Consider the following 19,078-nt stretch of genomic DNA (forward strand, 5'->3'; position numbering starts at 1 on the left):
TATATTTGGAGTAAATGAATTTATACCAAGTAAGGTCACTATTGTCTTGTGAATCACAGATGTTGGGATGTGTTAACGCAATAGTGGATCAAAATTACATTTATCTAGTTTGATTATTATTAAGGACTCCCTCCTAGTTTTCTAAAAATGAAAACAGCTCCGGAACCTGTCTGTCTCTACTAAGTATTGCTGCCATCCAAAAGGACATTTAGATGTCTTCCTGCAACAATATCTAGTGAGGAATTTTTGTTTGTTTGTTTTTTTGGCTGAGAGAGTAGGTAACTGGAGCTATGGTTAAACATTGCTTTTTCTCTCTAGGGTGATGCTCACTACTGGAGTATAGAAAAGCCAGCTAACCCTCCCTCCCTCCCTCCCTGCTATGCTAAATGGAATTAAACATTTAGAAATACTGCCAATGATTGAGGGTGGTAGGCCTGAGTTTAGGAGGAGTAGGTTGACGTAGAAATGGCACAGAGATTAGAGTAATCCTTGAATCTCATTATTTGGATTATGATTGGTGAACAGCTCTGAACCTTGTTTAAGAGAACCTGGGATTTTTGGTGGTTGACACGATATTGGGTTAGGAATTGAGTAACATAGTTGTGCAGTGCCTCCCTGTAGATCATTATAATACAATGCAGCAGGTTATGTGGGTCTCACCTCTGCTGATGGAAAACGTATACTGTGACCTGGCAACAAAGCAAATGAGCATTTTGACTTGTGTGTTTTTTTATATTTGGGTTTCACTATTGTGTTTTCCCCCCCTGTCTTAGGATTTTTGGGGGACTTATTTTAGATATCAAAAGAAAAGCTCCATACTTCTGGAGTGACTTCAGAGATGCTTTCAGCTTGCAGTGCTTAGCATCTTTTCTGTTTCTCTACTGCGCGTGTATGTCTCCTGTCATCACATTTGGAGGACTGCTGGGAGAAGCAACTGAAGGGCGTATAGTATGTATCATGCTTTTCTCTGAACTTTGAAACATAATCCATTTTTAAGATTCAGTTAGATAAGTAAGCATTTAATTTTGGAGAGATTTGAGATATGGTCTGCTAGATAAACCTTATATGAATTTCCTGGATGGCTAGTGGAACTTGTAATCTGGGGGTGGAATGTCTCAGAATGACTAGTTCTGGGTCTTACAAAAGGTTCTCATCTGATGCCTTGCCCTCAGCCCCCCAATCCTAAGCTAGGTTTAGGCTCAGTTCTTGTCTCACAAGAGGTCCATTTGCTATATATCTGGGCCATGTTTCTGTCCAGATGCTAATCCTGAATACATTTAAACCTTTTGTAAGGCAACAGAGATGTGAGATAAGAAAGTGAAAAGAACACCTCCACCTTTGCTACTATGCATTTTCTTCTTACTGTCAGCCCCTTTAGTCATCATCCTACCCCACATGTTGCCCAGGATTGCTAGGCTTTTCATGGTAAAGGAGAAAGCACATATCCGTGTATTTTAAATGTCTTCTCCTTAGCTACAATGGCTTCCTGTACAGCTTAGGTAATTGAACCATTTATATCTCTACACAGAGTGCAATTGAATCTCTCTTTGGAGCATCCATGACTGGGATAGCCTATTCTCTCTTTGGTGGACAGCCTCTTACCATATTAGGCAGTACAGGACCAGTTTTGGTGTTTGAAAAGATTTTGTTTAAATTTTGCAAGTAAGTGTTATGTACTTTTCAGCCCTTAGCCTCTTCCTTTTCTCTTTACTATATTTATACTTCTCCCAACATCACTTTTGGAGGTCTGTTAATAGAGACAGAATTGCCTGGTTTGATTCAGTTTATCATTTTTGCTTCATCATGGGAACAGAGGAAAAGCAAAAGATTTATGTATATTGTTATGTAATATTTTTAAAAAGTAAGACTCAGTTATAAACACTGAAAAATCCCTTTTAATTTTGTCCCTTTAGATGTTCCCTTTAGACCAGTGGTCCCTAACCATTTTGGTGCCAGGGACTGGTTTCATGGAAGACAATTTTTCCATAAATTGGGTGGGGGAGATGGTTTTGGAATGAAGCTATTCTACCTCAGATCATCAGGCATTAGATTCTCATAAGGAGTACACAACCTAGATCCCTCACATGCACAGTTCACAATAGGGCTTGTGCTCCTATGAGAATCTAATGTCGCCACTGATCTGACAGGAGGCGGAGCTCAGGCTGTAATGCTCACTCGCCTGCCACTCACCTCCTGCTGTGCAACCCCGTTCCTAACAGACCACAGACAGGGGGTTGAGGACCCCTGCTTTAAACAAGACTTTAGACAAAGTCTTGAATTTAGATACTCATAGGATGTGAAGCTTATTTACTTTCACTTCCTGAATGAGGTTTATTTTCATTTGCTTAAAATGATAGCAAGCTGTTGAATGACCTTCTTTTCACTGTTCTTTCCTTTTCCTCCTCCCAGAGAATATGGGCTGTCATACCTATCTTTAAGAGCTAGCATTGGACTTTGGACAGCAACTCTGTGTATCATACTTGTGGCCACTGATGCTAGTTCCCTTGTCTGCTACATCACTCGGTTTACTGAAGAAGCTTTTGCTTCCCTGATTTGCATCATTTTCATTTATGAGGCCCTGGAGAAGTTGTTTGAACTCAGTGAAGCTTATCCAATCAACATGCATAATGATCTGGAACTGCTGACACAATACTCGTAAGTACCATTTCCCCTGCTGGCTTTGAGGCTTTTCTTTTTACAAATATTGCTATTGTTACAAGAAATATGAGGAAATTACTCAGCAGAGAATGTGCCTTAAGTTGATTCATGACCTAAATCCTGACTCTCAGAGTTGAACAGGATTTTAAAAGTTATTTAATCAGCCACTCATCTGATACTTGCATTATCATTATACCATCTCTGCCAAGAGTATCTTTTTAAAGTTCTATTTGTCTAGTGTTCTCTAAAATAAGTAGATAAGGAACCAAGTCCATTTTAATATACACGAATTTTACTTTAGCAAAATATATGCTATTTGGTGTTATTTCAGGGTCTTTTTAATTTACAATAATTCAAAGAAACATAGTAATGAAAATATAAGGTTTCAAATTTAGAGCAATAAGGTAAAATAAACTTATTGGGTCTAAATCTTACTAGATGTTTGGAAGTGTGGTAAGAACATAAGTCACTGAATGAAAATTTTAATTTTGGTTTTGGCATGTGTGACATTTTTGATGGAAATACTCAGGTATTGCTTGTTGAAAGTGATGTTACAGTCCAGGATTAAAGATGTGATTGGATCTGTTGCTCCTTCTAGTTTTGGTATATCAACAGTCTGGAATGTCTCTCAGGCTTTGTCTGCAGACTATATGTGGCCATTAAATGGCCCCATTATTTAATCGTATAATTTTTTGTTGTGTTTATATACAGTTTTTTATACTGCAAATATCTGAAGCAATATGTTCTTTAGGAGACAGTTATCATCTCTGCATCAACCACCAATGATTTCCGTATAAACTGCATAGATATGGCCTTGAACCCTTTTAATATTTTTTAATCTTTATTTACTATAAGAAGTTTAAATTGCTGAAGTCAGACCAAAATCGTGCAATGTTATAATTTTGTTAAGAATGATGTAATGATATAATGTTGAAAATAATGTGAGTTTTAGTACTTTCACTTTTATTTTATATTTAGAGATAACTTTAAACAACTGACCCCCATTTTTGAATAAGAAAAATCAAAGGATGAGTTTGTGTCCTTTGTAGGGACATGGATGCAGCTGGAAACCATCATTCTTAGCAAACTATCACAGGAACAGAAAACCAAACACCGCATGTTCTCACTCATAGGTGGGAACTGAACAATGAGATCACTTGGACTCAGGAAGGGGAACATCACACACCGGGGCCTATCATGGGGAGGCGGGAGGGGGGAGGGATTGCATTGGGAGTTATACCTGATGTAAATGACGAGTTGATGGGTGCAGCACACCAACATGGCACAAGTATACATATGTAACAAACCTGCACGTTATGCACATGTACCCTACAACTTAAAGTATAATAATAATAAATAAATTTAAAAAAAAAATCAAAGTGGAAATATAAAATAACTTTCCCAATAAAAGCAAATAGTGAGAATGTTGTAAACAGGGCTAAGAAGGTACTGAGCATAGTTGTCAAGGAAATGGGAAGGATAGTTTGATCAAAACCAGGGATAACATTGATACATGCCTTTTCATTTATCCTTATCTGAAAGAGAATCTCACTGAATTTGGATATCCTTGCTGAGATATGTAATTATCTCTGGTTGGATTTTCAGATCTACTACATGCCAGGCACTATACTAGGTGCTAGGAAAACCATGGTGATTAATATTCTGTCCTCAGTGAACTTCCAGTTGAGTAGGGAATGTAGACAAATAGACAGCATGAGGAAATGAGTGCCAGATTAAAATGTTGGTACAAAATGCTATAGCACCACATCAGGAGAGCACCTAACCCAGATTTGAGGTTCAGAGAAGCCTTCCTGGAGGAAATAACGTAGAATAAAAAATGCAGTAGAAGTTAGGAAGGTGCTAAGGAATAGGGCAGAAAAGTAGTTCAGACAAAGGGCATTCACAGGACTAGATGCAAGAGATGCATTCATGCTTTAAAATATTTGTGTAAAGTTATATAGATAGTGGTAAAACAAGAAATGAAATCCAGGTTTTATTACTGATATAATTTTCAGTACACTGATGAATACAAATAAACTCTCCAAAAGAAACCAAGTAAAACAAATAAAACAGGTAAAATCAGAACTATTCTGTTTCAAGTGGTAGGAAGGCACCCATTGCCTACCCTGTCAGCTGTTCTTTGAACCTTAGTGATAGCTTCTCAGGTACTTCAGACTGAGGAACATACTTTAAAATCCCTTGGTCTAGAAAGGAAAAAGATTGCAAAAGCAAGGTCTGAGCCCTGAACAATTTTCACAGCTTAAAAGTAGAATGAGAAAAATGCAACCAATAGGCAAAAAATAATAAATAAATAAATAAATAAATAAATAAATAAATAAATAAAATAAGAAAGAAGCATCAGAGGAAACTATGGATAATGTCAGGTCACAGAAGGCAAGGAACAAGAAATGTATCACAAAGTCTTTAGAGAGGACAGTGGGTTGGATATCAAACAGAACAAGGAAAAGCATTTGAAAAGAGATACTTGGTAACTTTAAAAACTGGTATTGGGGTGGGAGAGGAGGCAGAATGGGAGGTCAGTTTGCAAAAACTAACAAGGAAGTGGGTGGTAAGGAAATGGAGAAAGCTGCATAGGCCAGGTGGTGTCAAAGAAAGTGGGAAACAGAATACCTTTTGAAGAGGGCAATGAAATAATAAGATTGATAATTTGTGACAGAGAAGAACTATGCATGTTTAAAAATGGGAGAATAGAAACTGAGGAAAGGGAGACAGCAAAAATGGAGAAAGAGTAGATAAACACGGGATTGCAACCTCCCAAGAGTCAAAAAAAAATGATGAGATCAAGGGGTTAAGTAAGACAAATGCTCAGAGGGTAATTTGAAAGCTAAAATAGCTTTATGTGGCCATGATCCCCGCCTGTCATGGTGATCAAAAGAGGAATGACAGAGGTCCTGACTTTCTCCACATTTCCATCTCTGCTTTTTAAAAAGTGATCCTGCATGTTTAGGTTTTACTTTGATCAGTGTGGGCATCTAAAACCTAATTCTTCCAAGGCTGAACATGAATGTGTGCTGATGACTGTGTTCCATTGCCCAAGTGCCCTTCTCAACCCAATTTAGGGAGATAGAAGGGATGGAAAGACTGGTTCATCCTGATGGACATGAGGTTTTAGTGCCATCTGGCACCTGAAATGGGTGTGTGTGACGGAAACAATGACAGTCTCATGGGAAACGGGATCTGACGAGATATCCTCATTGCACTGGTTCTTCACTCCAGTTGTTAAGCCTTGATTGTCTGGCTTCCAGTACCACTTACACTGTGTACATGAATCTGATCAGGTATTTCCATCACTTGCTCCTTGAAGTAGCAAAATTGATCTTTTTTTGCTATGCATAGAATGCATATATTTATTAGTGTACTTTTAGTTATGTTCATTAAAGAAAATAATACATTATTGTTAATTACTGCTATTTTAATGTATTTTGTAATCTCATACTTTTGCACAAAACATTTACTTTGTCTTATGAAGTCCAGATGACACTTTTAGTGGCTTTCTTGTTACTGTGACCTTTTCACATTTAATCAGTGTCACATATAACAATGTCCACCTAAAGTTTTCTACTTTAGATGTGGCTGGCCTCATATTTGTTATAAGATACTATGCAGGTTCATTAGAAAAATTCCTAGAAAATGTTATAGCTAGAACATAATATATCTGAGATTGCAACCTTTGCAAGCAATATGCCTATAATGTACATATTTGTTTGGGTATAAGATATTTGGAAAAAGTCATCATGTTTAGGATCTGTATTTCAGTTTTTTTTAATACTTAGCCTCCTACAATCAGATTTTCTTAAATTCATAGTTTATCAACCAAATAGCAAGATGTCTTTGACTTTTTGAAGACATATCCTGCTCCTCTGTCATCCTAACCTTATAATATGGTAATATACAGACCTTATATTTGAAAATATAAGCTTTTCTTTCATTGTGCCAAGATCAAGTGTCAAGATCATCTATTTATCTTTGAGAATACATACATTGCACCAGACGATTAAGCTGAATATGCCAAGTTAGCAACAAAAAACAAGTTTATGAAAATAATCTTTCCTTGGTTGCTTTGATTTTAAGAAATGGCAAAAATAGAATGAAGTGTTGTGCTTTCATAAGATGAAGTGTTTCTTTCAGGTTTGGGAATAATAAACTTTTGAAAGACAACTAGCTAAAGAAAAATTGAGAATGTATTTATTAATGTTTTGTAATCAATTGGGTCAAAGCAGTATGTAGGGTCTGATTATCTCTCTCGTTTCTGATATATATGTAGACTAGAGTGAAATAAAATATAATGATTAACAAGCTGTTGAAGGAGTGTTCTCACTAGCAGGTTATGAGAATTTTTTTTTGTTTTCTTTTCCTCTTTTTTGTTTCTCCAACACCCAGCCCTTTACATAACCCAAGATAGCGACCTGTTTTAAATAAATGTTATTTACTGACTGACATACAGAAGAATATCCTCTTTCTTATCTTCTCAACTAGATTTGAACCTCCTTTAAAGTAGAAAACATGTAACAATGAGAATTTCATTCTCACTGTCCCTAATTTTATCTCCCACAGTCCCAGCATAATATTGTAAATATGGTTAAGTGATACTTAATGTATACTGATTAATGGAACATTTGCAAAATAATTGACATTATTTTGCCAATCTTGTTCTCTAAGTAAAGAAAATAGTGCTTGTTTCCATTATCTTTAACAGCACTCTTAAAGATTTTAGCTAGAAGTTTAGGATAAATTTGATACATTATGAAATTCTTAATATGCAATAAAGGTATATAAATTTGAATTGATAAAACTAATGATGACTGAAAATTTAGACAGGGTGTCAACATTGTGGAGAAATCATCTGAAAAAAAAGGCAAGAGCAACAGGAGTGCAATTTACAGCAGAACTCCCAAGGGTGATAGATGTGGGGAGAAAGAAGATGAAACAGAGTAATCATACTGCATGAACCTTTTTAGTACTCACTAGTCAAAAAATAGAGAATAAAACAGATTTAGAGAAATATCTGTTTCAACCTTTTTAAATTACATTTTTTGCTATATATACACTTGACTGGATTTATCCAGAATTGCTTGCAACATAACATGATAATTATATTTTTAGGTGTTTATTTGTGTACCTCCACTAGATTTATCTTTATAATGATAGATCATGGCTATTAGGCAGATCTATGTACCTACTATATCTAGCAAAGTGCTTGGCACATATTATATGAACATGTTTATTCATATTTTTACATTTCTGAAAATGCTTCTCACAACTGATGGGCACATTTCATATATTGTTTCCCCCAAAAAAGCTAGATTGTTTGACATCTTAGATTCAAATAATAGTAGGCACTCAATAAATTATGATTCAATAAACTTTTAGCAACTTCTCACCTCATTCTTGATTCTTGATCCAAACACTTGCTATCCTTGTTTTCTGTTCCTGCTTTTAAAGTAAATTATTTTAATGATAAAGTCTCATTTCTAGTAGCAGTAGTATCCAATATAATAGATCATTATTTACTTGTTTTATTCTCACTGTCCCTAATGAATTATGAGCCTTTTTGAACAGAATTTGTGTTTCTGTATCTTTCTACCTACAGAAAGCTAAGGGATTGGTAGATAGTAGTAAAGCTTTATTAAGTGTCTTTCAAGTAAGTTACTCTTCGTGTCTACTTTCAGATCTTAAATGGAATTATATTTCACACTTTCTTGTCAAATAGGTATAAAAAGGCAGCTATTTACATGAGAACTCAATATCAGAGGGCGAGTACTAAACAGGTAACAGTGATTTCTTGGTTTCTTTCTTTAAAGAAGTTTAAATAGTTATGTGGCCATGTTTTGGTGAGATGTGATGAGTGTTCTCGAGGAGTTCACAATCTTTGAAGTACTGACCCCATTTCTCTTTGCTTCCTGAATTGATCTAGATTCAAGCATATATTCTGAAATATTTTAAGTGGAATGTAGTAATGTTTTAACTTACATTAAAATACCTCAGCACAGACACTGTGGTAATATATCAGGGGAAACCCACCACTGATACTCAACGTGAGTCCTTTTCTATTTTCCTTAAGTGTTGGCTGGTCTGAGAAATAAAGGGAAAGAGTACAAAAGAGAAATTTTAAAGCTGGGTGTCCAGGGGAGACATCACATGTTGTGGGGTTCTGTGAGGCCCCCTGAGCCATAAAACCAGCAAGTTTTTATTAGCAATTTTCAAAGGGGAGGGAGTGCATGAATAGGGTATGGGTCACAGAGAGCACATGCTTCAAGGGTGACCAAAGATCACAAGGCAGGAGGTCATGGCAAGATCACAAGGTCAGGGCAAAACTAGAATCACGAATGAACTTCCATGTCCAGCTATGCATGCATTGTCATTGATAAACAAGATTCAAGAGCAGAGAACCGGTCTGACTAGAATTTGCCAGGCTGGAATTTCCTAATCCTAGCAAGCCTGGGGGCACTGTAGGAGACTAGGGCGTGTTTCATCCTTATCTACATCTGCATAAAGGCAGACACTCCCAGGGAAGCCATTTTATAGACCCCGCCATAGGAATACATTCTTTTCCCAGGGCTGTTAATTATTAATATTCCTTACTGGGGAAAGAATTCAGCGATATTTATCTTATCCATTTTTGGTAATAAGAGAAATATGGCTCTGTCCTGCCCACCCACAAGCAGCCAGATTTTAAGATTATCTCCCTTGTTCCCTGAGAATTGCTGTTATCCTGTTCTTAGGGTGCCAGATTTCATACTGTTCAAATACACATGCTCTACAAGCAATTTGTGCAGTTAACACAATCATCACAGGGTCCTGAGGCGACATTCATCCTCAGTTTATGAAGATGACGGGATTAAGAGATTAAAGTGAAGACAGGCATAGGAAATCACAAGAGTATTGATTGGGGAAGGGATAAATGTCCTTGAAATCTTCACAATTTATGTTCTTCTGCTGTGACTTCAGCTGGTCCCTCCGTTCGGGGTCCCTGACTTCCCGCAACAGTAATATGTGTATGTTAGGTCAAGTTACAACCATGGTCAGCTAGTATTCTGATCAGGAGTCCAAACTCTAGAAGTGGTCAGCTAGCATTAAAGCAGAGAGACTACACTCCAGAAAAGGCTACTACAAACCCCGAGACTATTTGCCATATCTCAGTCAACACTGATGCTTTGCCAGATGTCAGAAATGGATTTTCATTGGCAATATCACTGACTTGTTAATCAGTATACTGAAATGCATTGGTAAAAATTAAATGTACTCAGGATATGTGGATTGACTGTGACCTCTCTAGTTTTGCCAGAAGAGGATATGAGAATCCAGCAGGTGAATCACATAGTCTCAACTCCTAGAGATATTCTCAAGGCTTAATTCATAACTGATCCTATGTCCAGCTATTTTTGGTGCCTGATGTCGCTAAAACAATACCAGAATCCTGCTTATGAAATATTGTCACATCATCTTTGAGTAAATCTTTCATGCAAGATGAAGTCAAAGTATCAAAAACAGAAGAGTTGGAACTTCAGTAAAGTAATGAAACAGATTATAGGAAGTGCTTTGCCCATATTTCCCAATAAATGTTTGTTTACTATATATATCTGTCTATGTAACTGAAAAAATAGTATACCTCATCTTTGCCTTTCCAAGACACACTGGAGTATAATTTACCTGTAGTCTGTGACATCATCCAGCTTCTTAATATTTCTTTCAAGTGCTGGAACTTTAAAATGTCTTTTAAGCACTGTTTCTCAACCACTAATACACATACCATCATTGAAAAGCAGAATTTTAAAGAGTTTAAAGGGATGTTTTTCATAGTAAAAAGTTCTTCCAAAAATTTCACTGGCTTTTTATATCCTTAATAACCATTCTAAATGAAAAATGTAATAAATAATAAAGCCACTTGACAGAATATACAGAAATACAATAGCTATGAAAAGTTGTGAACCTTTGCTCTTGTAACTCTGTTGCAATTTCAATTTCTAAAACATCAATTAAAATTAGTTCATACTTCACCAAAGTTTTAACTCCACAGAAAGTAGCACATTTTCTTTTCAAAGTCCCTCTGAATATTCCTCTTTACATTTACTAAAATCTTCTGGGACAGATAAGATCTATTTTATTGAACAAGTTATGACTTATGACCTACCAGTAATCAAATGAATTATAGTGAAGAGTAGAACCCTTTTTTTGTCTTCAATGTAATGCTTTTCTAAGTAGATGGTATGATCTCTTTCTTCCACTCAACTTGTTCTCAGCCGTTGTTCATATTGTAGCAGGACGAGCAGCATACAACACTCCTCAGACACCGAGTTAAAGAAGGAAGGGGTTTATTCGGCCGGGGGCATCAGCAAGACTCCTGTCTCAAGAGCCAAGCTCCCCGAGTGAGCAATTCCTGTCCCTTTTAAGGGCCCACAACTCTAAGAGGGTGCATGTGAGGGGGTCATGATTGATTGAGCAAACAGGGGGTACGTGACTGAGGGCTGCATGCACCGGTAATTAGATCGGAACAAAACAAGATAGGGATTTTCACAGTGCATTTCTATACAATGTCTATAATCTGTAGATAACAGAACCAATTAGGTCAGGGGTCGATCTTTACCAGGCCCAGGGTGTGGCGCCGGGCTGTCTGCCTGTGGATTTCATTTCTGTCTTTTAGTTTTTACTTCTTCTTTCTTTGTAGGCAGAAATTGGGCATAAGATGATATGAGGAGTGGTCTCCTCCCTTATTCCCCCCTTTTGGGACTCTCACTCATTTTATTAGTGGGAGTTCTCACATTTTCACTACCCATATCTTCTCGCAAGACAGATCAATAGTGATTCATGTAGTATACTTGTGCTGAAGCATTTTGGTGAACTAAGGTAGCGATGAAGCTTTTTATCATTTGAAGAAGTGCAGGTATCAAACAAGGGAGCAGTAGGCAGGTTCCTATTACTATTATAACTCTTATTATAAGAGTTTTAAATCCTCCTAGCACTGGGAACCATTTTCTAAACATGGCCCTAGGATTAAATCCATGCCACACTTGCATGGGCACATGTGCCAGTTTTGTCATATCTCTAACCATGTCTTCAACTACTTGCCCTTGCTTATCTATGTGTAGACAGCAATTAGTAAGGTTAAATTTCCTACAGGCCTCTCCTTCAGCTGCTAGCAAGTAGTCGAGAGCTAATCTATTTTGATAGATAGCATTTCTCATCTGAGTTTCTTGCTGGGCCAGAATAGTCAAGGCTCTACTGTTTTTATTAGTGATTATTTTTAAGACAGCTTGTAACTGTATGATTCGGTTGATCATGTAAATGGGGGCCCAGTATCCCCATGAGCCGTCTTGTGCCTAAGTAGCAGGCCTATAATATTGTATGATTCTCTCAGGGAGCCATTTATCATTTTTTCAATTTCTTATAGCTATGCTTCTCTTTTCACAGGAAGCATAGACAAGGAAGCCCAGGAGTTCGCCTGTTTTTATGGGCAGTAGGAAGAAAGATGGTTTAATAGTGCCAATAACACAACTGACCTGCCCACTGGTCTGGTAATTTGGCATGAGCTCTATGCCCACATACCCAGTATAATCCAGTGGGGACTGTCCTGTCCTGGTGGGACTCCAGGTGGGTCCACACGGTTTGCAACTTTGGAAATTTACTAAATGGATTTCTCTCTGTGTGATTTGAACTCCACCAAGTGACTGTTTTTGTCATACCATTATACAGTTTCTGTCTCAGACAACTAAGTCACCTACGGGGTGAGCAAATTCTTTTCCTTCTCTAGCTATGCAATATTGTCCAATAATTGAGGCTTTTAGGACCCAGAAATTATCAGGGTGATTCTTTTGAGCCGGGAATTCATCAGGAACTGCGTCTGTAGGTACTAATTCTCAGGCTTCTCATGGCCACTGATCTCCTATTACAGTTCCTCCACATGCATAACATGAAGTGACATTGAGAGACTGGGCTACATGCTCGGCTAATTGCAAAAACAAATTTTTTTGTTTTTCCTGGAATTTTTGGTACTGGCACTTTTAGTTTATCATAGAAGGTTTGAAATACTGGCTCAGGAGAGCATTTATAAACTTTTTCTCAAACCATGATATTTACTTAAAGATCCAGTCTAACTCCATCAATTTTTAGGGTTACACATTCCCCCTTTTTTTCCAGTGAGGATCAAGGGGATTGGTTATTACTAGCTCTAAGGGGTTACATTGTCCCTTAGTACAGGAAGGGCCATTTTTTCCTTTCTGAAGGTGGACTGGATCCTTTTCTTTTTTTTATACAAGTGGCCTAAATGACACAAGGCCAGTATTTACATTTATTTCCACATAGTCCTAATTTGTGACAGATGTAGTTATTTTCTGCCATATAGCCTCTTTTCTAATTAAGAGAACTACACTTTATTCCTAACTTATTACTATTAATGACAGCACAGGCATCAAATTTTAAGGTGACTTATTTGGGCACCCTTTTTTTTCTGTTTTGGCTAACACTTTACTCGTATTGTTTATGAGTCCCTACCAGTCTTCAGTTCTTAATCTTATTTTAAAAACTGTGGTCATGGGAGGCTCAGATGGCTCATAACACACATCAGGTTGGTAATTTGCTGGGCTACATACCTTGCATAGAATAACATTATACAAACAAGTTCATTCTAGAGTTCCAGTACACTTATAATAACCATAAAATAATAGGACCATAGCAACCTTTTGTTCTACCTCAGTGACTTGATGTATACATTGGGAACAGCCCTCAGTCTGAGGAAGGTCAGTTGAAGTCCTTACTGTGCAAGTCCAGATTTTAAGGAAAATGAGTTCTGCGATGAGTTTCCTCATGCTTCGGCTCCGAGACTATCCTTAAACATCAGTAGACTATAAGCAGTGCGTGGACCAGTTAGCTTCTGGGTGTGACTGGAGCAGGGCTTGTCATCTTCTTCAGAGTCACTTTGCAGGGGTTGGCGAAGTTACTCCTGTCCACATACTGCTTATAGTCTACTGATGTTTAAGGATGGTCTCGGAGGTTGGGCCTGCTAGAATAAACTAAGTCCAACACCTCTACACAGTTAGGTTCAACTGGGCACTCTGATACTGGGAGCAAGGTGGTGGGGTTTAGGATGTTGCAAATTTCAGTGGTTATGTGAGAATTTTCACATAGCAAGCTTTGGTACTTGGTTAATCTAGCATTTGCTAACCAATGATGTCCTTTGATATTTATTAAAGTTACCACAGCATAGGGGGCCTTTATATTCAGGTTTTGCCTAAGGGTTAGTTTATCTGCTTCTTGTGCTAACAGGGCCTTTGCTGCTAGGGCCCTTAGACCTGGGGGCCAGCCTTTGGAAACCTTGTCTAGTTGTTTTGAGAGATAGGCCACTGGCCTTGGCCAGGGTGCCACAATCTGGGTTAAAACTCCAACATACATTTTTTCTCTTTCTGACACATAGAACGTAAAGAATTTTGTCAGGTCAGGTAGCCTCAGGGCTCAGGCCGACAGGAGTTTTGCTTTTAACTCATGAAAAGCTCGTTGCTGTTGGTTGTAATAGATGTAGTTTATCTAATCTACATTTTTATTAACTATCACCTACTAAAATGTTGACTCAAATCCTGCAGCTATTTGATTTCAAACTTTAAATTGATCTGGTATTCCTCGTGGCTCCAATTGCGTCTAAATAGACATGAGAGTCGAAAGACCCATAAGAGGCTTCTCTTGCTTTATGATGTCTTATTATTTTTTTCCTTCTGGTTGATGAAATGCCAGGGTGAAAGGGATAGCCAATTGGACTAAAGTACAAGTACCCCTCCAGTTATTCAGCAGAGTGTCCAGTAAAGGTCCACCACAATACCACCACATATCCGCTCAGGGATGAACAAGGGCTGACTGATTGATAAGCTCTTGAAAATTCTTAAGCTCACTGCATCCTTTCAGGTCTCCAAGAAATTCTAAGTTTCCCCCCTGTCGTGAGAGACATGAAGCGAACTTAGTGTTGGGAGACGGAAGCTGTATGGCCCTTGAGGGCTGAACCACAGGGTGCCGGACTTTGGGATATAGCAGAGGGAGAGCTTGGCACAACATATTACTCCAGGCTGTAGAATCCTGGAAAAGAGCTACCATGCAGCCTATGCCTTGTCGACAATCTGGGCCTCTGGCCTGCCACGTGCACAAGCATAACAATTGCTTTTGTTTAACGGGCAGATGGAATATTTGATCCATTTTAACCAGGCATTTGCATCTTGGTATCCTGTCTTAATTGCTAAAGTTTGTTTTAAGTCTTTAACTTCTATGATCCTCTAGTAAAATGAATGTATGGTTTTAGGGAAATTACAAAAACTGGACCGGTTGGGGCAATCCATCCTTACTCTTTAGTGGTCCACAGAATGTTGGACCCACTATGGCATGAAAGCCCTACATCGGGGGGCAACACTCCTGTTTGGCACTGGGATCTTTATCAAAATCTCCCTGGATTAAATGGTCCTAGTTTACTAATGCCTAGTCTGAGGAGAGTCAGGAGGCACAGAAGTACTTTTCTGAAGTAGAAAGCTGTCTTTGACTTGGCAAGTCCTCACGGGGTATAACAAGGCAAGCATTAAATGCAATAGTTTGAGGTGAAATTGACTTGGTTATATTAATAACTAGATGGTCAGCAATAGAACAAGGAAAGAAGAAAGAGTAATAGAATAGATTAAAAGAGTTAAATTTTTCTTAGCTTTAGTTTGGTAGGGTTTTCCCCTGGGACTATGGCCCACAACTCTGGAGGGGGTGGCGCTTTCTTGTCTCAGGTGTGACGAGTCCATCCTTTTTTTTTGCTCTATGAACAGCAGTCTTGGTGGTTAGCAGCACAAGGTAGGGTCCTTCCCAGGCTGGCTCGCGTGTTTCTTCTTTCCACTTTTCGACGAGAACATGATCTTCAGGCTGGTGCTGGTTTACCAGAAATTCTAGGGGTGGTACATGTGCTGAAAAGACTCCTAGTTTTTTGTTTGTTTGTGTTTTGTTTTGTTTTGTTTTTGTGAGAAAGGAAAGTGGAAGATAAACCAAGTATACGATTTTTAAGAAATTGACCTTTTGTTTTAAATGTGGGGACCTTGGCAGTGGACTTTATAGTCCTTAGTTCCTTTAGCACCTATTTTTATTAGTTTTTAAAACAAAGAAAGCCAAATACCATTTTACATTTAACCATGCTTCTCTTATGATTTTTACACCAGATAAGTTAAATTTTATCTTTATATTAGTGTGTTATTAATGTTAAACTTAATTTTAATAAAACCTTGTAGACATATTTATCTAATTTTTAATGTTTGACCATAAGGTAAAATTTTATAGACCCTTTTTAACCTTTTATAATTTTTGCTAAAGAGCAGGTTGGTGCTTTAAGAAAAACCTGTTATGCTTTTACTTTAATGTCTAGTTCACAGAGAAACTGGATGATACTTCTTTAACTTTAGCTAATATGTTTACACACAGAATTTGCTTTAAAATTAACGTTTTAAAACTTGCTTAAACTCGCAAAACAATAATTTTTTTTAACTTTTTAATGGAGGTAAAAATGTACATTCTTGTGCCTCCTTATAATCCTTTTACCAAAGGTATATTTTACTTTTCTTATACATCTTGCACATAAACTGTTTTTTTTTTTTTCAATAGTTTTACATTCAGGAGGCCTAGTTACTTTTAAATTATACAACTTTTTTTTGCACAAAATCTTTTTTTAACACTTTTTTTTATAACCTTTTTTTTTCTTTCATGACTTTTACAGGCAATTTTTCGACATGCCTTAACTTTCTGACTTATTACAAACATTTCTTTAAACAACCAATTAATTTATTTCAGGACAAGAATTTACCATATAACACTCTTTTTATATAAATTCCGTCCCCCCTTTTTTCTTTTTTTTTTTTTTTTTTTTGAAGATGATAACCATTATTTTCCAAAGCGAACCTTTTTTTTATGTCTGTGGACTAAACTGTCTAAGGCCACAGGATTAGAAGTTACTATTATACATATTACACTGTTAACTTTTAGCAAACTTTACTTTTGTTGAAAACCTTGTAAGTTTGGGATTTTAATTATCTTTTGCTATTAATAAGACCTTGTTTTGTCCAAATTAGAATGGGTATGATGGCTTTTAAAGGAATAGGGTACACTTTTTTTTTTTCTTAACTACTTGTACTCTGTTTCTTTCTTTCTCTCTTTGACTTTGTCTCTCTCTCTTTGACTTTCCTTTTGCCTCTGTCTCTTCCTCTCTCTCTCTGCCTCTGTCTTTCTCTCTCTCCTTGACTCCCTCTTTGTCTATCTCTTCCTCTCTCTCTTTGCCTCTTTTCCTGTCTCTTTCCCTTCTCTTGCTCTGCTGGTCTTTCCTTGCCTCTGCCAGCTGCTTATGCTGTTGTTCTCTCGGCCACTGTGTGTTGGGGGCGGGGGCTCTAAAACCAGCTGTAAGAAGGTGTCTATGTACAGGAACTGGTCTGGGTTCCCTGGCTTACATGTTACCTTGTGCCATACCTTTGAAACAAGAGAGCTGCCAGGCTTCCTTCTAATGGCCAACCTATCTCTAATGCTGGCCAGTCTATCTTACACAAAGTTTTAAGTTTTCCTGGTGTCATAGTACTCCATAGTCTCCCTGAAATCCTTTTTTTGAAATTTTTCAACATAGTTCCTAGTGGCATGGGCTTACTTTGTGCCTCACCAATGTTTCCTCTAGACAAAACACCATGCTCACACCACACGCATACCACAAAACAAAGAACGGGTAAAAAGGGCACACACACACTTTTGTAGTTTACACCAAACCAAAATCAAAACCAAAATCAGAGTATCCAGAAATCCAAGCCAGGTCAAAACCAAAACCAAAGTATCAAGCAATCCAAGTCAAGTCAAAAACAAAAACCAAAGTGCCAGTACAGGCACACCGTGGGTGATCAGGCCATGCTTCCACTCAAATGGAGCAGGCAAGTTCTCAAGACCAATCCTGTCAAGCAATTCAAACCAAATCAAAACCAAAACCAAAGTGCCGATAAAGGGACGCCGTGGGTGATCAGGCCACGCTTCCATTCAAACAGAGTGGGCAAGTTTCAAAGACTAGTCTTACCAAGTTTTAGATGTCCAGACTCCAAGTGCCCATTCCTTCCCAGTATTCAGCCACTGTGTTGATCCTCCACGGGGGCCCGCCACACACTGCTCTGGTGAGGCGTCCCACCAGGGCAAATGCCTACCCGGGAGCGCTGTCAGGATCCACGTTGCTCGGGCTGGTCGGAGTCCCCCGGGATGTTCCACAGGACAGGCTTAAGCCGCCTAAGGAACTGCCTCAACCATCCACCATTCACCTCGCTTCCCAGTTAGGGAACCAAGAAATGTAGCAGGACGAGCGGCAGACAAAACTCCTCAGACACCGAGTTTAAGAAGGAAGGGGTTTTTTTCTGCCGGGGGCATCAGCAAGAGTCCTGTCTCAAGAGCCAAGCTCCCCAAGTGAGCAATTCCTGTCCCTTTTAAGGGCTCACAACTCTAAGGGGTGCGTGTGAGGGGGTTGTGATTGACTGAGCAAGCAGCGGGTATGTGACTGAGGGCTGCATGCACCGGTAATTAGATCGGAACAAAACAAGATAGGGATTTTCACAGTGCATTTCTATACAATGTCTATAATCTATAGATAACAGAACCAATTAGGTCAGGGGTCGATCTTTAACTACCAGGCCCAGGGTGCAGCGCCAGGCTGTCTGCCTGTGGATTTCATTTCTGCCTTTTAGTTTTTACTTCTTCTTTCTTTGGAGGCAGAAATTGGGAATAAGATGATATGAGGGGTGGTCTCCTCCCTTAATATTATTGTGGGTTCTTTATGAGATTAATGTAATGCTGGTCTTGACACTTTGTATATGATTTGATAATTTTACACAGGATATCTGCCACTTCTATTGGATAATTTTGAGTAAATTATTCTTGTTCATGTAGAATGTTGATACACTAGTCATCATTCATCTCTGCTGGATGATATAAGTGTCATTGCTACATACTTTATCACATTAGTCATGCTAAATGAATGCTTAGAGACATTGCTAATGGAAGTGGAAGCAACATTTCCCTTTAACTATATAAATTAATATGTTAATTGCTCTGAACACTGTTCTTACTAGGTTTGTATAGACCTAGCCAAATTCGGTCAGCTCAGCACATTTTTCTACTTATATATGCAGTAACATATATGCAAATATGTTATAGGTTGAATTGTGCCCCTCCCAAATTTCTGTGTTGAGGCTCTAACCCTCAGTACTTCAGAATGTGGCTCTTGAGACAGGAGTCTTGCCGATGCCCCCGGCCGAATAAACCCTTTCGTTCTTTAACTCGGTGTCTGAGGAGTTTTCTCTGCCACTCCTCCTGCTACATTTCTTGGTTCCCTGATCGAGAAGCAAGGTGAATGGCGGATGGTTGAGGCAGCTCCTTAGGTGGCTGA

At 38.2% G+C, this 19,078-nt stretch overlaps 1 protein-coding gene across 15 annotated transcripts in view; it reads left to right on the forward strand.

Annotated features, from left to right (window-relative positions):
• The window catches only part of SLC4A10 (solute carrier family 4 member 10), a 381,685-nt gene that overhangs the window by 297,115 nt on the left and 65,492 nt on the right, over nt 1–19,078 (forward strand). For all 15 annotated transcript variants that reach the window (XM_025404367.1, XM_025404368.1, XM_025404373.1 and 12 more), the window contains 3 exons: nt 774–948; nt 1,529–1,662; nt 2,410–2,655. In XM_025404367.1, the coding sequence (XP_025260152.1) occupies nt 774–948; nt 1,529–1,662; nt 2,410–2,655 (555 nt within the window). The remainder of the gene's footprint in view (nt 1–773; nt 949–1,528; nt 1,663–2,409; nt 2,656–19,078) is intronic.

Source organism: Theropithecus gelada, chromosome 12 (genome assembly GCF_003255815.1).
Source record: "Theropithecus gelada isolate Dixy chromosome 12, Tgel_1.0, whole genome shotgun sequence".
In the NCBI taxonomy this organism is placed as follows: Eukaryota; Metazoa; Chordata; class Mammalia; order Primates; family Cercopithecidae; genus Theropithecus; species Theropithecus gelada.